Here is a 19,123-nt window from a genome sequence, read left to right on the forward strand (position 1 = left end):
AACAATCTTAGTGCTTCCCTGTGCCCAAGGTGATGTATACACCTCCTCTACTGGGGATGGGGTCCTCATTATCACCTGGACAGCGGGGTCACCCAACTCCGAAATTCCATCTTGGCATCTACTCTTGCAGACCATCCCTGGTGCTAGCTGCTGCAGGTTGGGTGGGCTTTCCAGGAAACACTCTTGAGCTGCAAGGAGTTTATTGGGGAGTGCTCTTGGAAGCCATGCCCATGAGGGGAGGAAGGGGAAGCAGCATTAGGCAAAGGGAGAAGTCAGGTGGCAGTGCAGCCACAGAAGGACCTCAGTAGACCCCACAGGAGCTCTGGAGCTGGGATTGCCCTCCAGGGTTGCTCGAGCTGGACTGAGGGAGCCAGATTTTTACCCCACAGTGACCAGTCACTGGATGCTAGCTGCCCTGGGAAGGTGTAATCTTGGGCAGGGAGCTCAGCTAGAAGCAGGGGTGGGGTGGAGGAGCAGGAATAAATCCTTCAGTCCCGAAGGGGGATCTGGGCAGCACAGGATGGCATCCACAACCGTTTGTATCCTGCAGTTCCACCCATTGGTGTGATCTTGGCATCTGCCCTGAAGAGAGTTTTCAGCCTGGGATGGAGGAAAGGCAGATGGACACCCTGTGTGCCAGGCGCCGATAGGCTCCCCTCCCTGAACCTCCGATGCTGACATGCTTTAGTTCCACAAACTCTCACTGTCCCCCTACTAATAGGAAAACAGAGGAAAAGGATGTATTTTATGACAGAATTAATTTGGTGTCTGCATAGACACCTTGCCAGACTGTTTGGAGGAGGAAACTGGTGATCGATCACAAGAAGCCACCTGCTGGAGACTCCTTGAGGTTGAGAGTAAGAAAATGGATGACTGTTCTTTCCCTTTGTCTCAGCCTCTGCAAGGTGGGATTTATTGAATGAAAATCTGCCCTGGTTTACTGTCTGGGTAGAGCCACAGAAACAGCCCGGTAAACTGGGTTTACCATGGAAATCTTTGCACAGTGTCTGACATCTAATAAGTGCTTGATAACTATTGAAGGCATGAATGTAAGGTGCATAGCTTCTCCGTTTTATCGGAGTGGGAATGAGGACAGGACCTACCTCATCACATTGCTTTCTGTTTCTTCTAGAATATATTTTTGATAATTTACAGTTTTCTTAAATCATCCACTTGATCTGCTCGTTAAATCTAAGCTCCAAAAGGATAGGGCCCTTGTTTGTCTTGCTGACTGTTGTGTCCCCAGCATCAGCACAAACCACAGAGCGGGCTTCCAGTAAATATTTGTCCTATGAGCGAATGTGTGTGTGGGAGGAAAGAATTATTTTGGAAAAAAGAAGAATTAATTCCTCTCCTAATCGTGACTCATTTTTTTTTTTCCCCGAGCCACCCTTGGCCCCTCTTCTCATGCAAAACATTGATGAAAACAGTGCAGTTCCAAAACAGTTGGGATTATTGATGCAGCAATATTTAAAAATATCATTACTGGGAGTGCAGCAGGGGATTGTGTGATCTTATATGGGCTTCTAGTTAGGGTCTGCCTGGGCCCCACAATTTCACAGCTTTGCCACACCCGCCTCTGTGCTTCCTCCATCCTCCCCACTTCGGTTGTTTTCCAAGAATGGATGATGAACCCACTGTGAGCCAGACACTGTGCTGCTCCCTGAACGAGTTTGTTCTCCGCCAAAACTTTCACTCACTCCTTTTTCCAAGTCCGCTGAGGCCTTGTGACCCCCACGGGTGCCCCACGTCTGCCCCCTGGCGGCCATCCCGAGGGGCAGCGCCGGAAACCTCCTTGCCGCCCGGGGTCCCCCCCCCCCCCGTCGCCGGCGGCCAGCCCGCTGTGCGCCCCCTCCTCGCGGGTTCGAAACAGTTGGCAGTTGGACCCACTCCAGCTTGGGCTCCAGGAGGCCCCTCCTGAGCGGTCTGCCCTCCTGGGGCCATGGAGAAGGCCGCCCATAAAAGCAAAAAAGGTAACTGGGGAGTGGGGAGAGGGAGACGCCCTGGAGACAAAGCCTTCATTACTTTGCCTCCCCTGTAAAATGGGAACGTCACCCTCTTGGCCTGGGAGTTAGCCCCTCGCCATCATTTGTTTACCAAACTATAATTTACATACAGTAAGAGCCTCCCCCCCCCCCCCCCCGCCCATTTTTAGTGTATAGCTCTGAGTTTTGACCAATGAATACTCACATATAACCACCACCACCATCAAGATGTGGAAGTTTCCCTCCCACACACGCTCCCTCCCCCATCCCCAAATTACTTTGCTCCTCTTTGCCACCAGCCTGCACTTCAGTGCCTGACACTCCTGATCTGTTTCTATAGTTTTGCCCTTTCCACGGAGAGTGTCATAAAAGTGGAATCGTGTGGTATGGAGTCTTTTGAGTCTGCCTTCTTTCCCTTAACCCTGCTGTCTTTTGAGACTGGGTCTCGTATAGATTATTTTATCCTAAGCACAATGAAGTAGCAAGCTGAGGTTGGAACTCAGACCTTGCCTGAGATGCCACTTCTCTGTATGCTCAGGAGCTAGAGGCTGAAGGAGGGTCTGACCTGCTCCAAATGGCTCCCAGAATCCTGAAAAATCTCCGAATGTGGTACCTTCTTTATACTGGGTTACTTTACTTTCTATAGAGTCTCTGCGGTTTGGGGGAAGGTGAGGTTGGAGACAGCAAGGACACTTGCTTACAGGGAAGGGTCATGAACCTGGGGGTGGGGGAACAGGGGGCACCCCTCCCTCAGCAGGCCTCTTGGGCCCCCCCAAAACACCACAGTCACATGGATTTTGCAAAGGCCTGTCACTTGTCCTTCAGGAAGAGCTGCTGAAAACAAATGTCCCCAGAAACTTCCTGTGTACTGAAAATGAGTCTTCTGAGAAGCTTCCTCTTAGGAAAGTAACTTGTTTTAAATCACTCCATAGTCTTTGAAACTTTTCTTGTGAGAATCAGTTCTGGAGAAAACATACTTCGGCACCCTTCCACCACCACCCATTTTCCCGGATTTTCCTCCCAAATGATCTTTCGCTACCATTTCCACTGACATTGCCATGTCATGCTTGGGTGACTCCAGTAACATTTCGATTTCCCACATCCACTCTGGATCCCGCAGTCTGTGCCCCGCACAGCAGCCAGCCGGGTTCATTTGTTTGTTTTACAAATGTTACAGGGTCCCGCTTAACCTGCTCCTAAGCTTTTCCAGCGAGGTAAGCCTGTGAGGCCACGCCAGTCGGCTGTGACTTTGCTCCTCACGAGTGCTCCAGTGCATCTCTGTTCTTTCCTTACAGCCTCAATCCAGTTTGCTCCCTCCCACCCTCCTTTGTCTCAAGATTTCCTGTTGGTCTTTTTGACCTCGATTCAAATTTTGCCTTCTGTATGAAGCCTGAACTGCCTTTCCCGCAGGATACCTTGGCCTCCTGGCAGTCCTCCTCAGAGCTCTCTGTATTTTTCCTTCATAGCATGTGTTACAGTTTGTTATTCAACATCTATTTATGTGACTGATTAGTATCTGTCTCTTCCACTAAGCTGGAGGATCCATAAGGGCAAGAAACTATTTCTTAGCACACTGCCTGCATCAAGAAACATTTGTCAAGTGAATACATAATAACTGACATTAATTAAGCACTCAGCAGGTGCCAGGCACTGTGCAAAGCCCTCTGTCTCATTTATTCTCATAACAAGTCTCCAAGCTAGACACGTACTGTCCTCACTTTACTGATGAGGAAACTGAGAAATAAATAGGTTGAGGAACTGCCCCAGGGATCTGGCTTTAGAACCCCAGTGATACTGTCATGCTGCTGTCCAGGCGAAGGACTAAAAAATGTCCCCCTCTTTATATTAGGCAAAAACGTTGGCTTCAATGTCAAGTCATCCATACACAACTTGAGCAAAACTCAGCAGACCAAACTCACTGTGGGCAACCTGGGCTTAGGCCTGATCATCATCCAGAATGGGCCCTACCTCCAGATCACCCACCTCATCAGGACGGGGGCTGCAGCCACGGATGGAAAACTCCAGCCAGGTGACTGTGGTTCCCCCCTGCCCCCATCTGCCCTTGGGGAGACCCCAGTTAATAGGTTTTAGTGTAACCATAATAATGATGATGACATTGTTTGAGAGCTTTCTGTGGGCCAGCAGGTTGCTAGCACTTTAATAACCCTTGCTGTTTTATTTTTTCACTGAATTCTTACAGTAAGTCTCTAGGTAGGAACTATTGTCATCCCCCTTTCACAGGGGAGGAAACTGAGGCACAGAGATTGAGTTCCTTGTCTAGGTTCACCCCGCTCTGGCAAGTGGGATAGTGTCATTCCAGAGTTTATGCCTCTCTGTGGACTTTTCTTCTTCTAGGTAGGCAGTATTAATCATCGTTAATGTTTAGAAGCATGATCTCATTTCATCCTCCTGACAATCCTGAGGTAGATTCTGCATTAAACCACCTTATAGATAAGGAGTCAGATATTTAGTAAATTGCCCATTGTCACACCAGGGATCAGGGATTTGAACCCTCTCTGTTAGACTTCAGAGCCCAAGGCCTTTGATCAACACTGCCCTGCTTCTCTTGTCTTTGGGAGAATGAATTTTCCATCCAGTTCAAGATGTGTTTTCCAGTGTCTGCTCCAGTTCTAGGGCTGTGCTCAGTAGTCAGGGAGGCACAATGGGATGGTAAGGTGGTGAGAAACAAGAATCATCTGGTTTTAGCTGGGCCTGAATTCAGTCAGGCCCAGGCTCTGTCACTTTCTAGTTCTGTGACCTTGGGCAGTCATTTAACCTTCTAGGCCTCAGTCACCTCATGTCTAAATTGGGATAACAGCTACCTTCCTCAGAGGTTGCTAGGATTTGGAGAGATAAATTTTATGAAAGTGCTTTGAAAACGACAGTTCTATGGAAATACTGGCAATCATTTCTCTTAGGCTGTTCTTAGAGAGTTTCCTGACTTGTGGCTTTTCTTTCTTTTTTTCTTTAAATAAAAAATGATTGTGGTACAGGAGCCCCAGTGGATTAAATTACTGATTTATAATGCTACTTCCTAGAATCACCTTGGGAGCTTTTAAAACTGAGATGCCTAGGCCCCATCTCCCCAGAGGTTCTGATTCAATTGATAGGGGGCTGGGGACAGGGCAGTTCATGATTTAAAAGCTCCTCAGGTGATTCTAACCGCAGCTTGTGTTAGAAGCAGGGGATTAAAGAAGTAAATAGATAAATGATGCCATTATGAAAGTTTGCCCCCACCTTATAATCCAAAACATTCTCTCCAAATGGCAGTGCTTGGTGCTGGGGAACAAAGCGCCAGGGAGACAGGTCCAGCACAGTTTCCCATGAGCTTTTCCTCAGTTTCTCTGGGGTCACGCAACAGAAGCTGATTCATAACCAGAGCACACACTCGCTGGAGTGGGACAGGAGTGTGCTTTTATGCACAGGAAACAGAACCTCATGGTGTGGCCACGGTTAGTGGGCTCCTGGAGGTCAGAGGCAGTCTTGAATTCATCTTTTAAATCCAGGATTTACCTTTAATGCTGGCACATATTATGTCTGTGCATTAGTAAATGAATAATAAATGTTTGTCACTGGCATTGTGCAAGGTGTTTCCACATCTATTATCTAATTTAGTCTTTACAAACTCCTGGAAGGTCGATAACACAATGTAGAGGGTTGGAGGTGTAGTAACTTGGTCAATACACAGAGCTAAGTGGGTGGGCAGAGCTGGGACTTGAACCCATGTCTAGAGAGCCCACACTTTTGACTGGAAGTGGGATTTCAGTACCGGAGAGAGTCCAGAGTCCCAAATCTCTTCATGATGGGTCAGTCAGTTCTCCTCAGGTTCTTGGTTTCAAAGACCAGAATTCAGTCCTTTTAACAATGAATGAGATCTTCAGAGGTGATAGTCCCACAGACCTGCTATTTCTTCGACCCTGTTACCTCCCAGCCCCATTATTTCTCATCCACGTGTTTTACATTTTTCTCTTCTGGTGTTTCAAATTGGGTTTCATTTCCTATTGAATTTGCTAGTTTAGTTTAGTGTTTGTTTATTCTGGCTGAATTTAAATTCCTTTTGGCCAATATGCCTTTAAATACACTGATATCTAGAGTCTTAAGAAATAGTATAGCTTTGAAGGTAAATACAAGTCATATACTGGTCACATTCATTCAATAAGCGTTTCCTGAATGCCTACTGTGTGCAGGTGTCCTGCTAGGCAGGAGGGCATAATGGTAAGCCAAACAGATGTGGTCTCTAGCCACCTGGAGCTTGTGGAACTCAGAGCCTTGTCGGGAGAGATGGAGAAAAATAAATAAAAATTTATTTTTCAGTAGTGGCTTGGCTGCTGCAAAGTTGATTTAATATAGGTAATCGAGACAAGGTTTATAATAATGTGGTTCCTACAGCCCATTAAAACAGAAAAAAAAAAGTTTAATGGGGTTGGTATTCATAAATACCAGATTGATGTTTCTTTATGAAGGGCAATGTTAATATCTATTGTCAGAGTAATCACATTCATACAATGATACCTTTGGTTTACAGTCAGGATGGTCAGGGAATTAAGCTGTTTATTTTCTGCCCTCTTGATAAAAAACATCCTTCAACAACGTAATTAAGCAGAATGCCAAGCCATAGCTTTCAGCTATAAACGTTCCTTTTAACATCAGGCACGTAAACTCATCCAGTGAGGTGTTTGGTTTTGTTTTGCCATTGTAATTAACCTCTGTAGAATGAACAGCTGTTTCAGATGGCACACTCTGCAGGTGGCTGGGAGAAGCTTGTTTCATTCTGAAGTTAGCTGCAGATCCTAGGCTGGTTTTATCATCAGCTACTTTGTAAGACCAAAGCAGGTTTTTCTTCACCCTTCCAAGTATTCATTTTCTTCAGTACTTTTAAACTTAAGTTCTTTTTAAACTGAAGTTTCTGATAGGATCTAGCACCATGAAAGTTTGTCCTTGGAGCCTTCCTTTGAGATCAGCATTAATTCCCAACTACAGCACAGTGGGGTGTAGTATCACAGAAGGTACTGCATCCTCTCTCCTCCTTGGAGGTTAGGCTTCTGCTGTCTGGGAATGAAGGTAACTGAGAGGTCCCTAGCTTCTCACGCACAGAGAAATGAACACATCCTTTGGGACTTGATTGGAGTCCCTTTATCCAGTGTTAGTGATAAAGTCTCCATTACCATTTGGCAGGCTGTTAGTTCTAGTAAGATCTGAAGACTAAGATTTTACCTAATGTGAGCCCTTAAGAAGTAATTTCTTTGTATTCCTTCCTCTCTTGCTGAATATCCTTGCATTAGTCAGGATTCTTCACTGCAAGCAATCGAAAACAGTGCCTGTGAAGGCACTGAACTTAGAACATTGAGTCTAACAGAACTGCCAGAAAGGCTGGAGAACCAGGCTTGGAAAATGATGACAGAACGCGGGGCCATATATAACTACCCCTGGAAACCGGGTGCTTCCATCACCCAGCTGCATCTCCTGCCCAGGTTCAGTGACCCAGGTGGGAGTGCCCAGTGGCTGGATCTAGTTTACATGTCCATGCCCTAGGTGCTGGCGGCAGGGAGGTGGACAAAGATATGCACTTAGGGGGTCCAGGGACTTGCTGTCAAGATGTGGTTTTCTTCCCACTTGCCAGGAGATCAGAAGCTCTATGGTTGACCATCACACTTCCCTTCCTGTCCAGCAATGCCCTGAAGTAGGCAGTCTAGCTTTCAAATCCCTTTATCCAACATACTCTCTATATACACATCTTAAGCTTAATTAAAGCATGCTAAATGTCCATTGTTTCATGCAGAATTACTTGCTCAACTAATACCGCACAAGGCAGAAAATTAAAATGAAGGGCTTTATGTTAAATTTTTTTTTAATGTTTATTTATTTTTGAGACAGAGAGAGACAGAGCATGAACGGGGGAGGGTCAGAGAGAGAGGGAGACACAGAATCTGAAACAGGCTCCAGGCTCTGAGCCATCAGCACAGAGCCTGACGCGGGGCTTTAACTCACGAACCGCAAGATCATGACCTGAGCCGAAGTTGGACACTTAACCGACTGAGCCACCCAGGCGCCCCAGAAGGGCTTTATGTTAATAGAGTGGAGGGCACTGGAAATTGCCAGGCAGGTACAATAGCAAGTAGGTCATTTACTCACTTAGTGTAAGTGGTTTTTTTTTAATAATAATGACTATTCATTTTACTCGAAACAAACATTTTTAGAATCCTAAAGGATGGTTCAGATTATAAACGATTTTTAGCCTCTTTCACACCAAGGACTAAAGAAATACCATAAAAACATGATATAATATCTTCTTCACCGCTATTAAGAAACATCTTGCATGCATTCATTATGCGAAGGACACTCATGTCACCTAGTTGGTCACTTTTATTAAATAAAGGCTGGAGTCTGGTTGAACTCGTAAAATGGAATACCTCACAGTGCAGCCAGAAGTGGTATGAGCCCAATGACCCATTTTCTTAATTTTACTGATAATTTCTTTCCTTCTTCAGGTGATGTTCTGATTAGTGTTGGCCATGCCAATGTGTTAGGATATACTCTTCGAGAATTTTTAAAACTTTTGCAACACATCACCATAGGAACAGTGCTACAAATCAAGATTTACCGAGATTTTATTGACATACCCCAAGAATGGCAAGAAATATATGATTTAATCCCTGAGACCAAATTCCCGGTAATACGGTAAGTCGTTCATTTTAGGAAAACTTTGTTGTGCTACTGTTCCCCAGAGCCTGTGAAGCACGTGGTCTTGGTGAAACCACTGCAGTAATTTAGTGGGTTTTTAAATCCTGGAGAAGTACAATCTGTAGGACCTAATGTGAGGCAGATCGATAGAGGCAAGAGCCTTGAATCTGGAGCTAAAAAAAAAAAAAAAAAAAAAAAAAAAGAGAGAGAGAGAGAGAGAACCATCTAATGGGAGCTCGGCCTCCAAATCTACCTGCAATGTGTCCCTTTGTCCAGAGTCAGCCTCAAACGTGCTGTGGATCCCACGCCCTCATTTGTCTCCTGCACATTCAGCTTTTCTGTGGATCCTTCTCAATAACATGTAAGGCTTTTGGGGCCTCTGCCTCTTTACAAACCCCACCTTGACTCTGCTGCCCTCTCCGTGCCGCCGGCCACAGTCCTATCCCTTTGGCTCCAAACGTGCGTGAAGAGCTGTATCAGATGTGGCCATTTCCCCAGGAGATGATTTCCCAGGAGCTCTCCCCCAATCTCAGTCCAGGCTTTGCTGTCTTCACTTGTCCAAGAGGCCTCTTTGCAGGGCCACTCACAGCCCTCAGGTTGATTCCAGTAGACTCTTCTCAAGTCGTCACTGTGTGTGGCTCCTGAGCAACATTCGACACTGTACAACTCCCACCCCCTCTTCTGTTGAAACGTCTTCCCCAGGCTTCAGCCTTGGAGTTCCCCAGCGCTCAATCTTTGGCTTTCTTCTCTCAATTTCCTGGGCACCCTCACTGATGCCTGTGGTTTCCGTCCCTCTCCCTACAGGACTGATTTTCAAATTGTACGATCTTCAAACTTGTATATTTAAACCCTTTCTCTCTCCCACTTGGTGGCTTCATTTGGATGTATCACAAACCCCTCACACTCGTTATGCCTAAAGATCAAGAGCCAGCTAACTGCTTATCTCCTTGGGGTGGTCCTATCTTACTGGGGGAGCATTTGCCTAGTTGAACAAGTCAGAAATTTAGAGGCTATGCTAGATTTCTCCATCTCCCTTGTTTCCACCCCATATAATCACAAAACTTGTCATTTTATCTTCCGACTCTCTCTCACATTTGTCCATCTCTCTCTCTGGCCACTATCATCACCCCAGTCAGAGCCACCGTCTACTCTCTTCCCCTATTCATTTGCTACACAGAACAATCCTTTTACAGTGCAAATCTGAATGTGACGTGTTCCCTGCTGAAAATCTTTTTAGACCTCCTGTTCTCAGGATAAATGCCCAAACCCTTACACTGGTCTATGCTACTGCATGTGGCTGGGTCTGTATCCCACAGCCTCACCACATACTGCTGTCCTCTTCCCTCTCTAGTCCACTTTGCCTCTCAGCTTCTTTGTCTTATGTTTCTTTGCCTCGGACTTTACTTGCCCTTCTCTGTGTACAACATGCCTAGGACTCTGTCATTACTCACTGTTGAAGGCTCATGGTGCAAAATTTTTCCAAGGGGCCTTCAAGTTAGGAAGTGTTAAAACACTGTCTGGTCCATCTGTCATATGCTTTCAGAGAAAGCTGTGTATCTCCTTCACAGCATTTATCCTAATTTCAATGAAGTAATCTGTACAATCTATTGTTTACTATGTTGCCCTGGGAGAACGTAAACTGAAGGCAAGGACTAAGTCTGCGTTGTTAGGCTAAATCTACCACAGGACTTTCACGTGGCTGAGGGCTCATTTATTCAGAGTGAATGAAAATTAAAATCCAGCTTTGAAGCTCAGGCAAATCGCTTAATCTCTGAGAGCTTGTTTATCTGTAACACAGGAGTACCAGAGACTCCTCTGAGGATCAGATATGTGAGGAAGTTGTGTAGAACATGAAGACATGTAGAACATGAGATCCTTCTCCTTCAGTGACAAGTTCAGTGCTCTGATGCAAGAGTGGTCCTTATTAATTTGACAGATTTCTGAGCACTAGTTGTTACAGCTGTGTATCTTTGGTTATTGGGATGGGCTCAGGGAAAGCTGGCTAGGAACTTTACTAAGGACTAAAAAATGGTCCACACTGGATAGACATTACTTCAGATATTCCAACTTTTGGTCCAAGGGACTGATATGGTCAACAGATGTGCTTTGCTAGTCTCCCACAGCATTTTAAAAAGCCGGAAGAGCAGTGACTGTAGAGAGAAGGAAGGATACGGAGGGGCTTTTCCAAGGGCTAGCAAAGTGTTTGTAAGTTTTTTCATTTAACTAGGTTTCTTTTTTTAATTTTTTTGTATATTTCAAAATTTTTAAATAAAAAATATTTGCATTAGTTGCCAAATTTACATATCTAAGATTCCATGGAAATTATCTGTATCTCTGGTTTCTCCTAAAAAATTAGAAGATGGGCTTGTGTCCTCACATGGTGACAGTGGACCAGAGCTGGGTACCAGCTGTCCCCTTAGATCAGACACAAATTAGGGACAAGTTTTTCCCCCAATAACCAAACCAATCATGACAGTTAAAAATCATTAATGATAACAGTGAACACTTATTCATTGCTTACTATGTGGTGGACACTGCTTTACAAGTATTATGCCATTTAATCCTCAGGTTAATTCTTTTTATTATCATGGTTACATAAGAAAACTGAGGCCAAGAGAGGTGTGTGTAAACTTGCCAGTGGTCACAGGACTAAGAGTGACTAGATCTGTCTCTAGAGCAACAATATCCAAGAACTTACTGCAATGGTGTAAATGTTCTTGATCTGTTCTGATGTGGTAGCCACGGGCTACATGTGGCTATTAAGAGCCTCAAATGTGAGGATTTGCAACTGAAGAATTTTAAGTTTTATTCAAGTTTAATCAATTCAAATTTAGCTGCCATACCTAGCTGGTGGGCCCTGTACTGGGGAGTGCAGCTCTCAAGGCTGAGTTCTTAATTACTTATTTATAGAACGACTATGTTGTTCACATTTTAATTGTTCAGAGCTTGAGATACAGAATTTTAAAATCTAAGAACGACAGACCGACCATTCAAAATAAGGAGGAAACACAGAAATAGCACAACTCAAGTATGAGACTAAAGCCCACAGGACTTAAGAACAATACCAACCACTTTCTAAATCCCTTTCTTAATTTGAAACAAAGTGCTTATATCTAAGGCACTTTAGTAATTTATGTGGAAAGGACAGAGAAGGAGCACAAAGGGAAAGAAAAGGCATCTTACACAAAGCTGGTATGATCTTTTTCATGAGTAAATGGTACTGTGTGCCCATTGGAAAATATTCCACATAATGCTCTGGGCAGGTCCAGTGATAGAAAACTGTTTGTAATTAACTCTGACTTCTGCTCGTTTGTGGCTTTATAATCTTACTTCAGTTTAATAAGAATCTGACCCTACTACCTGTCCTTTATAGTTACCTAATACAGAGTTACAAAAGATATTCTTTGCAGTCTGAAAAAAAAAAAAAAAGTAACCTGGATTTTGTTTTCATTCACGTGCTGTTCAGGAAGTCCTAGGCATGTCTGAAGGCAACCTGTTCTAGTCCTGAGGTCTTCTGAACCTCCTTGCACAGCACTAAATCAAGGATGAAGGAAAATCACACAGTAAGACTAGTGGCTCAGTTACTAACTGTTTATTATAAGAGAGAAACTTTCAGAAAAGCTGTTCGAAGTTTTGGGAGCAAGTACAACGGTCACACCTGCAAGAATATTAGTGATCATGCAAGCCAAGTCTAAAAGATTGGGGGGTGGCGAAGAAAACAACTTCATATTTCCTTTTAGCAGGACAGATGTACCAAAGGTCTATAATCACAAAGATCTTTGTTAAATGAATGTTAAAATCTAAGAACGGATTTGCTGGGCAACAGCACCAGGATGAGGGGGAGGAGGTAACAGCATTTGTTCAGGAAAGTAATGGCAGGCTCAGGTATGTAGATGTTAGAAAAGTTCAAGAGAACTGTAGATGATAGCAGGCAAGCATTGGCCAAGTTTCAACAACCAAGAAAGCTAATAGTCAGGGATGTGAGGGTGATCTGGCTGCAACATCTGTCACTCCATTGATCACCAGGTGTCCCCTTCCTCCCTCACCCCTCCACATGCATCCCTTCTGAAGCTGCATGCTCAGTTGAAGACGACCGGTTCTTCAGTCAAGGGTATATGAGTAGCTGCTTTCCTCTGCTAAAAACCTCCATACAACCTCTCAAGAAAGCCAATAGTTGGGGCAGGTAACAAAAAAAATCTTTAAAAGCTTTTGGACAGCAACAGAGAAGTGGAATAGTGAATGAGACACATCTGGATGTAGAGGGTGTTGTATAAATACACATTTGTAAACCCAAAAGAGAGGCAAATGATGGTTGTCAGGAGAAAAAAAGAAGGCTCAAAAATTTCCCGATAACTAGTGTACTTAGAGGTCCACTAGTTCCTGAATACCTTGGAAATCGGTAAGACACTGTTATTACTGACCCCATGTGACCCATGAGAAGAGTTCTGTGGAGGAGATGGCCAGGTTGACCTGTCATTCTGGAATGAAATTAACCCACACCTTAAAACCTGCTAATATTCTGGTCAGTAGTCTGACTCAAGTTATTTTCAAACTTTTGAAAGTGATGTGAAAAAACTTAAGGCAGAATCTGATTTACATTTAGGAGTGGAAACAAATTTAAAGACAGTTTTGGAGAGAAAAACTTCAATAACACAAAGTGCTAAAGCTAAATTATATCCTTTCTTTGATGAACCAAAGCAGGTTACAAGACATCTTGTTAGGGGACAATGAATATGCAGACATGAAGAATACATGTCTTTCACTATTTTTTTTTTTTTCATTTCAGCACAACAAAGAAAACTGAGCAGGCAAAAGACCCTTTGGCAAGCAGTGATGACGGTGAAGATGTAGTTTCAGATAAAAAACTTAAGTATTATAAATATTCAAAGTCCAGTGAGCATCACTCTGCAAGGAGACCAATGTCTATCTCCAGAGAATGGCATGGCTACAAAAAGAAGAACCGTACTATTAGTGTAGGAAAAGGCATTAATGCTGATGTGGTGATTCACAGAGATCCCAAGAGAGAAGTGAGGCCCCCTTCTCCATACTGGACAATGGTGAAGCGAGACAACCAAAGCTCTTCCTCATCCACAGCCTCCTCTACCTCAGATGCATTTTGGCTAGAAGACTTTGCCCAAGTTGAAAAGGGCAGGGGTCAACCTGTATCCAAAGTTGCTTAGGCAGCAGTCTGCAAACTGGTGATCACATGAGAATCTAATTTTTGTGCATTGCTATGCACAGGTTTGCTATACTTACAGGAGGAATATGTGCAGACTTACCCATTCTTTCACAAGTGCATTCTGATGCCGTCAGAGACATTCTTCAATGTGATAATCCAAAGACTTCCCTGGGGTCAGACAGGCCTCACCACCTTATTCCCAAAATAGCAACATCATTAACACACTCCCTTCTGAGAAGAACATCTCATCTTTTACAAAATGCGGCAGAGGAACCCAGGACCAGAATGTATGAACATAGAGAGAATTTCAATTTTTAAGGTAAGTGCCACATTTTTACTTAGACAGTTAGCTTCTCTTGTTTTGCAAACTTCAAATGCCCTACTTAAAATAAGTAAGAGATATATTTTCTGGCTAGTTGTGCACATAAAGTTCCATCCCCCCTCCCCCCCTTCAGCCCTAAGAAACAGAATGGGAACAGATGAGGAAGAGGGAAAAGATGAGAAACAAAACTCTGTCACACAGTGAAGATAAATCAGACATAAAATGATGCAGTGGGAATATAAGATATGACTAACAGGGAATTTAGATTTTTCAGAAATAACTATACTGCAAGAAAGGCAGTAAAGAAAGGGGGTAAAACTCAGACCATTTAATTGTTTTGACCCAAAAGGACAGATTTTTAAACTGGCTTTATCTTTAAAAGCCATCGATAAAAGGAGTGCCTGAGTGGCTCAGCCGGTTAGGCGTCCGACTTCAGCTCAGGTCATGATCTCATGGTTCGTGAGTTCAAGCCCCGCATCGGGCTCTGGGCTGACAGCTCAGAGCCTGCAGCCCGCTTCAGATTCTGTGTCTCCCTCTGTCTACCCCTCCGCTGCTTGCACTCGGTCTCTTGCATTGTCTCAAAAATAAACACTAGGGGCGCCTGGGTGGCGCAGTCGGTTAAGCATCCGACTTCAGCCAGGTCACGATCTCGCGGTCCGTGAGTTCGAGCCCCGCGTCAGGCTCTGGGCTGATGGCTCGGAGCCTGGAGCCTGTTTCTGATTCTGTGTCTCCCTCTCTCTCTGCCCCTCCCCCGTTCATGCTCTGTCTCTCTCTGTCCCAAAAATAAATAAAAAACGTTGAAAAAAAAATTAAAAAAAAAAAAAAAATAAATACTAAAAAAAAAATTTTTTTAAGTCATCGATAATAATCTTACTAGTTTCTGAGCTTCTATACTTTTAGATTCCTGTTCTCTCCTTTGCAGCATCTAAAACAAAGACCTCAGCATATAATAAGTACTTGATTAACTGATAGCCAAGACATGAGAAAAACATTTCAACAGAATGTTTCATTGACTTTAAGTCAGCTGGGAACAATTTATTTATGCTTTAAGACATTTCACCTTATTGGGGGAAAAAAAAAGATATATGTTTTATTAGAGATTTTTGACTTTCACGTGTTTGCTGCTCTGGGCTGAGAAAATGTTCAGCTCTTTCCTGTTTCAGAATTTACAACTCATCAACGAAAGGTGTGTGCCCCAGATTTCCACTTGCTGCCATTGACTTCCGGCCAGAAACAAACTTCTTTGCAGCCTTGAAGTAAACAAACAAACAAATGACAGAAAAAATTAACAGAAATAAGAAAATGTATTATGCAGTAGATAAACTTATCTATTTTGTTATTTCAAGAGTTTATGGACAGGGCATCCTGAACCAGCAATTCTGTACTAGCCTCTTGTGAGATTAACTACAGGAGAGGGCTGGTACGTTATTTTAATTTGTGACAATGTAGGAAGCAAAGCTCCGCTGTCCCTTTGAATGTTCCCTCATTACATGTGACTGAGCAAGTGTGGTGCTCCAGACATGAGGGTAGCTGGTAAAAAGGGGGATAGGGAAAACCTCACTGACATTGCAAAATAGGGCAGAGTCAGCCTCAGGCAGGGCAGTACTTTACTGTTTCTGTATTGCGATGGCAAATAGTCTGAGTCGATAAAAATACACCAACTGTCAACATAAAAGTCAAACTTTTATCTGTTTCCTTTATGCCACTATTTGAAGCAAAAAGGCTGGCCGATGAGGTCAGATGTACTACCGTGAGTAGCAGTCCCCCATGCTGTCTCAGGCACAGGCAGCTGGGCTGGGACTCCCACAGCAACAGTATAGTAAAGGAGAGCCATTTGGAAGGGTATGGAATGATAAACTTCGGGGCGAAGTGAAATCAAGTCAAAGTTACGACCTTAAAATACCCTGTTTCTTTTTTTTCTATGCTCATTGTCCCTACATTAAGGTGGAGCTGTTGGGGAGAAGATGGTGGAGACCTCTACAATGCAAGAGGAGTCGACATTTTTCATGTGGAAAAAACTGGGAAAACCCACTGATTGTGGATTTGTTCTGTAGTTCATGTATTTGTTAGGCATAGTAGAGAGTACAAAAAGGTATGAGATACGGTTCTGGCCCTTAAAACAATTCAGTCTCACAATAATATATGTGGAAAAAAAACAAAAAGCAATAGCAGAATGTCTCCTGCTGAGAAGATGAACAAAAATCCTGAGATCCTGGATCGTGCGGGATTGGCACGACAGTTTATTTCTTGAGAGGAGAACAAACACCGAACTCAACTATTAGGTTGAATCACATGAAATTACCAATAATTCAACTCTTCTTGACCTCTAAGAATTTAAAATGGTTTAACCTATTGGTAATTTAGTTGAATGAGGAAGACACATACACCCCAAGTTGATGAGCCATTTACAGACGTGATGGTAATGAGCCCTCCTACCTCCACACCAGGTGGACAGGCACCAAACAGCAGGACAGTGACATATATAGCCCAAGGGAACTTATGCATTCCTTCTGAAATTGGGTCGAGGTCAAATTGTTTGATGTTAAATCATAAGTTTTCATTTGCTTACATTTACAACATCTGTGTCTGCTACGGAGTCAATCTGCTGAAGGACTGTGGCTGGTGGTGTGTATGAACCAGCAACCAGAGCCTGGGACCCGACTTCATCCAGGAACTCCTCAGAAGACTCCACTGACATTAGGTAGCCAGCTTTCAGCTTGTTCCTGTCCAGTAAAAAATATGTAACTAAGCAGAAGCCAGTCTTATAAGAGCGAGACAATTTTAAACTCAAACTCAAACATGTTTTGGTAAGTACACAAATTAACAGCTTTGAAATCTTACAGTGCTGAACAGCTGCATTCCATTTCTTTAGTTCATCAATTATGTTTTTATTTACATTACTATTTAGAAAGCTGTCAATATAAGATTATACTGAAAACCCAACGACTGCCTTTTGATTTGAGACTAGAGCTTGTATCTCATTAAGACTATTTTATTTCTTAAAGCCCAATGTAGGGCTGAAACTCATGACCCTGAGATCTGGAGTCGCAGGCTCCACCGAGTGAGCCAGCCAGGCACCCCTCATTAAGACTATTAAGACTATTTATTTTTTAAAAGTTTATTTTGAGAGAGAAAGGAGTGCAAGTGGGGGAGGAGCAGAGAGAGAGGGAGACAGAATCCCAAGCAGACTCCGCATGGTCAGTGCAGAGCTCAATGCGGGGTTCAAACTCACCAACCACGAGATCATGACTTGCTGAAGTCAGACACTTGACTGACTGAGCCACCCGGGTGCCCCAACACTAATTTTAATGTGAAGTTTTGATTAGTGAAGTAACTCTTGCCTCCTAATACTTTTCTGGTGATGATTTTAGGCACTTCTATTAAGGGAGAATATCTATGTGGGGTCTTGAGACGCTGTTCACTTAGCAGAATACTGTGTGCTGATTCTCTATCTTCCCCCCGCCCCCCAGGACCATTTCTACACTGAGATTTGTCTCAGGGTAGGGCATAATTGAGAAGGCAGGTGGGAAAGGTCATTATAGGTTCTACAGTCCTTGCAGCTTAAATATGGGCACAAAGCGTCAATACAAAATAAAACAAAATCCAATTCATAATTCTCTCAAAGAAACTGGTGTTCACTTAAGACACTTAATTTAACTCTCAAACTATCCTCCTTTGGCACTCTGTACACGACTACCATTTAAACATAATTACAATTTAATGCAGCAGTTTTACCACAATGTCAGCTTAATTAAAGATTTTAACGGGTGCCTGGATGGCTCAGTTGGTTAAGTAAGTGTCCAACATTCAGCTCAGGTCATGATCTCACGGTTTTCATGGGTTCGAGCTCCATGTCGGGCTCTGTGCTGACAGCTCAGAGCCTGGAGCCTGCTTCAGAGTCTGTGTCTCCCTCTCTCTCTCCCCCACTCACACTGTGTCTCTCAAAAATAAACAAACATTAAAAAAAATAAAAATAAATTAACAAACTGATGGTTACTGAAGGGGAAGTGGGCAGGGGGATGGGTGAAACAGTTGATGGGGATTAAGGAGGGCACCTGTTGAATCACTAAATTATACTCCTGAAACTAACATTATACTGCATGTTAACTGGAGTTTAAATAAAAACTTAAAAAAAAAATTAGCTACAATAAACTTTACCAAGAGATTATCAGTTTGTCCCTTCAGCAATGCCTTACTTTCTCTCTTTCACTACAGAAAGACTAAGAACCTTACAAGAAAAATATCAACTCTATCAAAATGGCAGAACACAAACACATTGACATTAAAAACTGAAATTCCATTTTCTACATGTTGCTGTACCTTATAAAAACTGTGGGGCATTAAGGAAATACATTTTCTGAAATAAATTAGATTTGAAATCAGTTTTTCTTCAGTAAATCCAGTGTTTCAGTTTATTCTCATCGTGTTTTGTTTCTAGTACAATCATGTAGAATTGCATCCTATCAATCAATCCCTGGTTCCATGTTTGTAATATTTAATAAACTGTACTTATTCAAGAGATGCAATTTTTTAGTGTTCTCAGTGTAACAGAAATACTACTACTAATGGGAACAGAAATGACCGAGAAGTTGTTCCCTCCTGGGTTGTAATTTGCCCTGTCATACTTCCTTGGTGGGTCATATTAAATGACCATGAAGACAGTTTGAGTTTTACGAGTCCCATTTTGAACTGTCCTAAATGGGTGGAATCAAATAAATGTTTTAAACTGCTGTATGAAAACACAAGCTGATTTGTTCGAGACTCTCCCTGAAGATATTGAGGGGTGTTGCTGGCACTTTCAATGGGAATTTAAAAATCACCAAATAGGAGACAGGTATTTCCATCTTTTAATCAGATCCTCCTTTATCCGTGGGGCATTACTTTCCAAGACCCCCAATGGATGCCTAAAACCACAGTACCAAACCCTACACATCCTATGCTTTTCTTATACTTACA

At 43.2% G+C, this 19,123-nt stretch overlaps 2 protein-coding genes and 1 long non-coding RNA gene across 6 annotated transcripts in view; 1 reads left to right on the plus strand and 2 right to left on the minus strand.

The window, feature by feature from the left end:
- Positions 1-183: 183 nt before the first annotated feature.
- Positions 184-1,789, minus strand: LOC132689194 (uncharacterized). Of its 2 annotated transcripts, XR_009614900.2 has the most exons (3): positions 1,701-1,762; positions 1,104-1,289; positions 184-600 (listed from the first exon to the last, which is right to left on the minus strand). It is a non-coding gene; the product is annotated as an uncharacterized LOC132689194 (long non-coding RNA). The 2 variants fall into 2 exon arrangements; XR_009614901.2 differs by lacking the exon at positions 1,104-1,289 and having other exon boundaries at positions 1,701-1,789.
- Positions 1,790-1,836: 47 nt separating this feature from the next.
- On the plus strand, positions 1,837-18,549 carry PDZD9 (PDZ domain containing 9). Of its 3 annotated transcripts, none has more exons than XM_060648749.3 (5): positions 1,837-1,973; positions 3,835-4,014; positions 8,474-8,663; positions 13,453-14,164; positions 18,383-18,549. In XM_060648749.3, the coding sequence occupies exons 1-4, from the start codon at positions 1,943-1,945 to the stop codon at positions 13,844-13,846; spliced, it is 795 nt and encodes a 264-aa protein (XP_060504732.1). In that variant the 5' UTR covers positions 1,837-1,942; the 3' UTR covers positions 13,847-14,164; positions 18,383-18,549. The 3 variants fall into 3 exon arrangements, with proteins under 3 accessions (XP_060504732.1, XP_060504731.1, XP_060504733.1); XM_060648748.3 differs by lacking the exon at positions 18,383-18,549 and adding an exon at positions 16,112-16,329; XM_060648750.3 differs by lacking the exons at positions 3,835-4,014; positions 18,383-18,549 and adding an exon at positions 16,112-16,329.
- The window catches only part of UQCRC2 (ubiquinol-cytochrome c reductase core protein 2), a 30,590-nt gene continuing 26,621 nt past the window's right edge, over positions 15,155-19,123 (minus strand). Inside the window, exons 13-14 of the mRNA XM_060648747.3 lie at positions 16,737-16,890; positions 15,155-15,417 (exon numbers count right to left, since the gene is read on the minus strand). Coding sequence (XP_060504730.1) covers positions 15,334-15,417; positions 16,737-16,890 — 238 coding nt within the window. The 3' untranslated portion in view covers positions 15,155-15,333. The remainder of the gene's footprint in view (positions 15,418-16,736; positions 16,891-19,123) is intronic.

The sequence above is a fragment of the Panthera onca genome, chromosome E3 (assembly GCF_046562875.1).
Source record: "Panthera onca isolate mPanOnc1 chromosome E3, mPanOnc1 haplotype 2, whole genome shotgun sequence".
NCBI lineage: Eukaryota > Metazoa > Chordata > Mammalia > Carnivora > Felidae > Panthera > Panthera onca.

Bases quoted from the DNA above. Each gene is read 5' to 3' on its own strand.
- PDZD9 (XM_060648749.3), top strand. From the start codon at position 1,943: ATGGAGAAGGCCGCCCATAAAAGCAAAAAAG. The intron at 1,974-3,834 runs GTAACTGGGGAG...TCTTTATATTAG, and splicing joins CGCCCATAAAAGCAAAAAAG to GCAAAAACGTTGGCTTCAAT. The intron at 4,015-8,473 runs GTGACTGTGGTT...TTCCTTCTTCAG, and splicing joins GGATGGAAAACTCCAGCCAG to GTGATGTTCTGATTAGTGTT.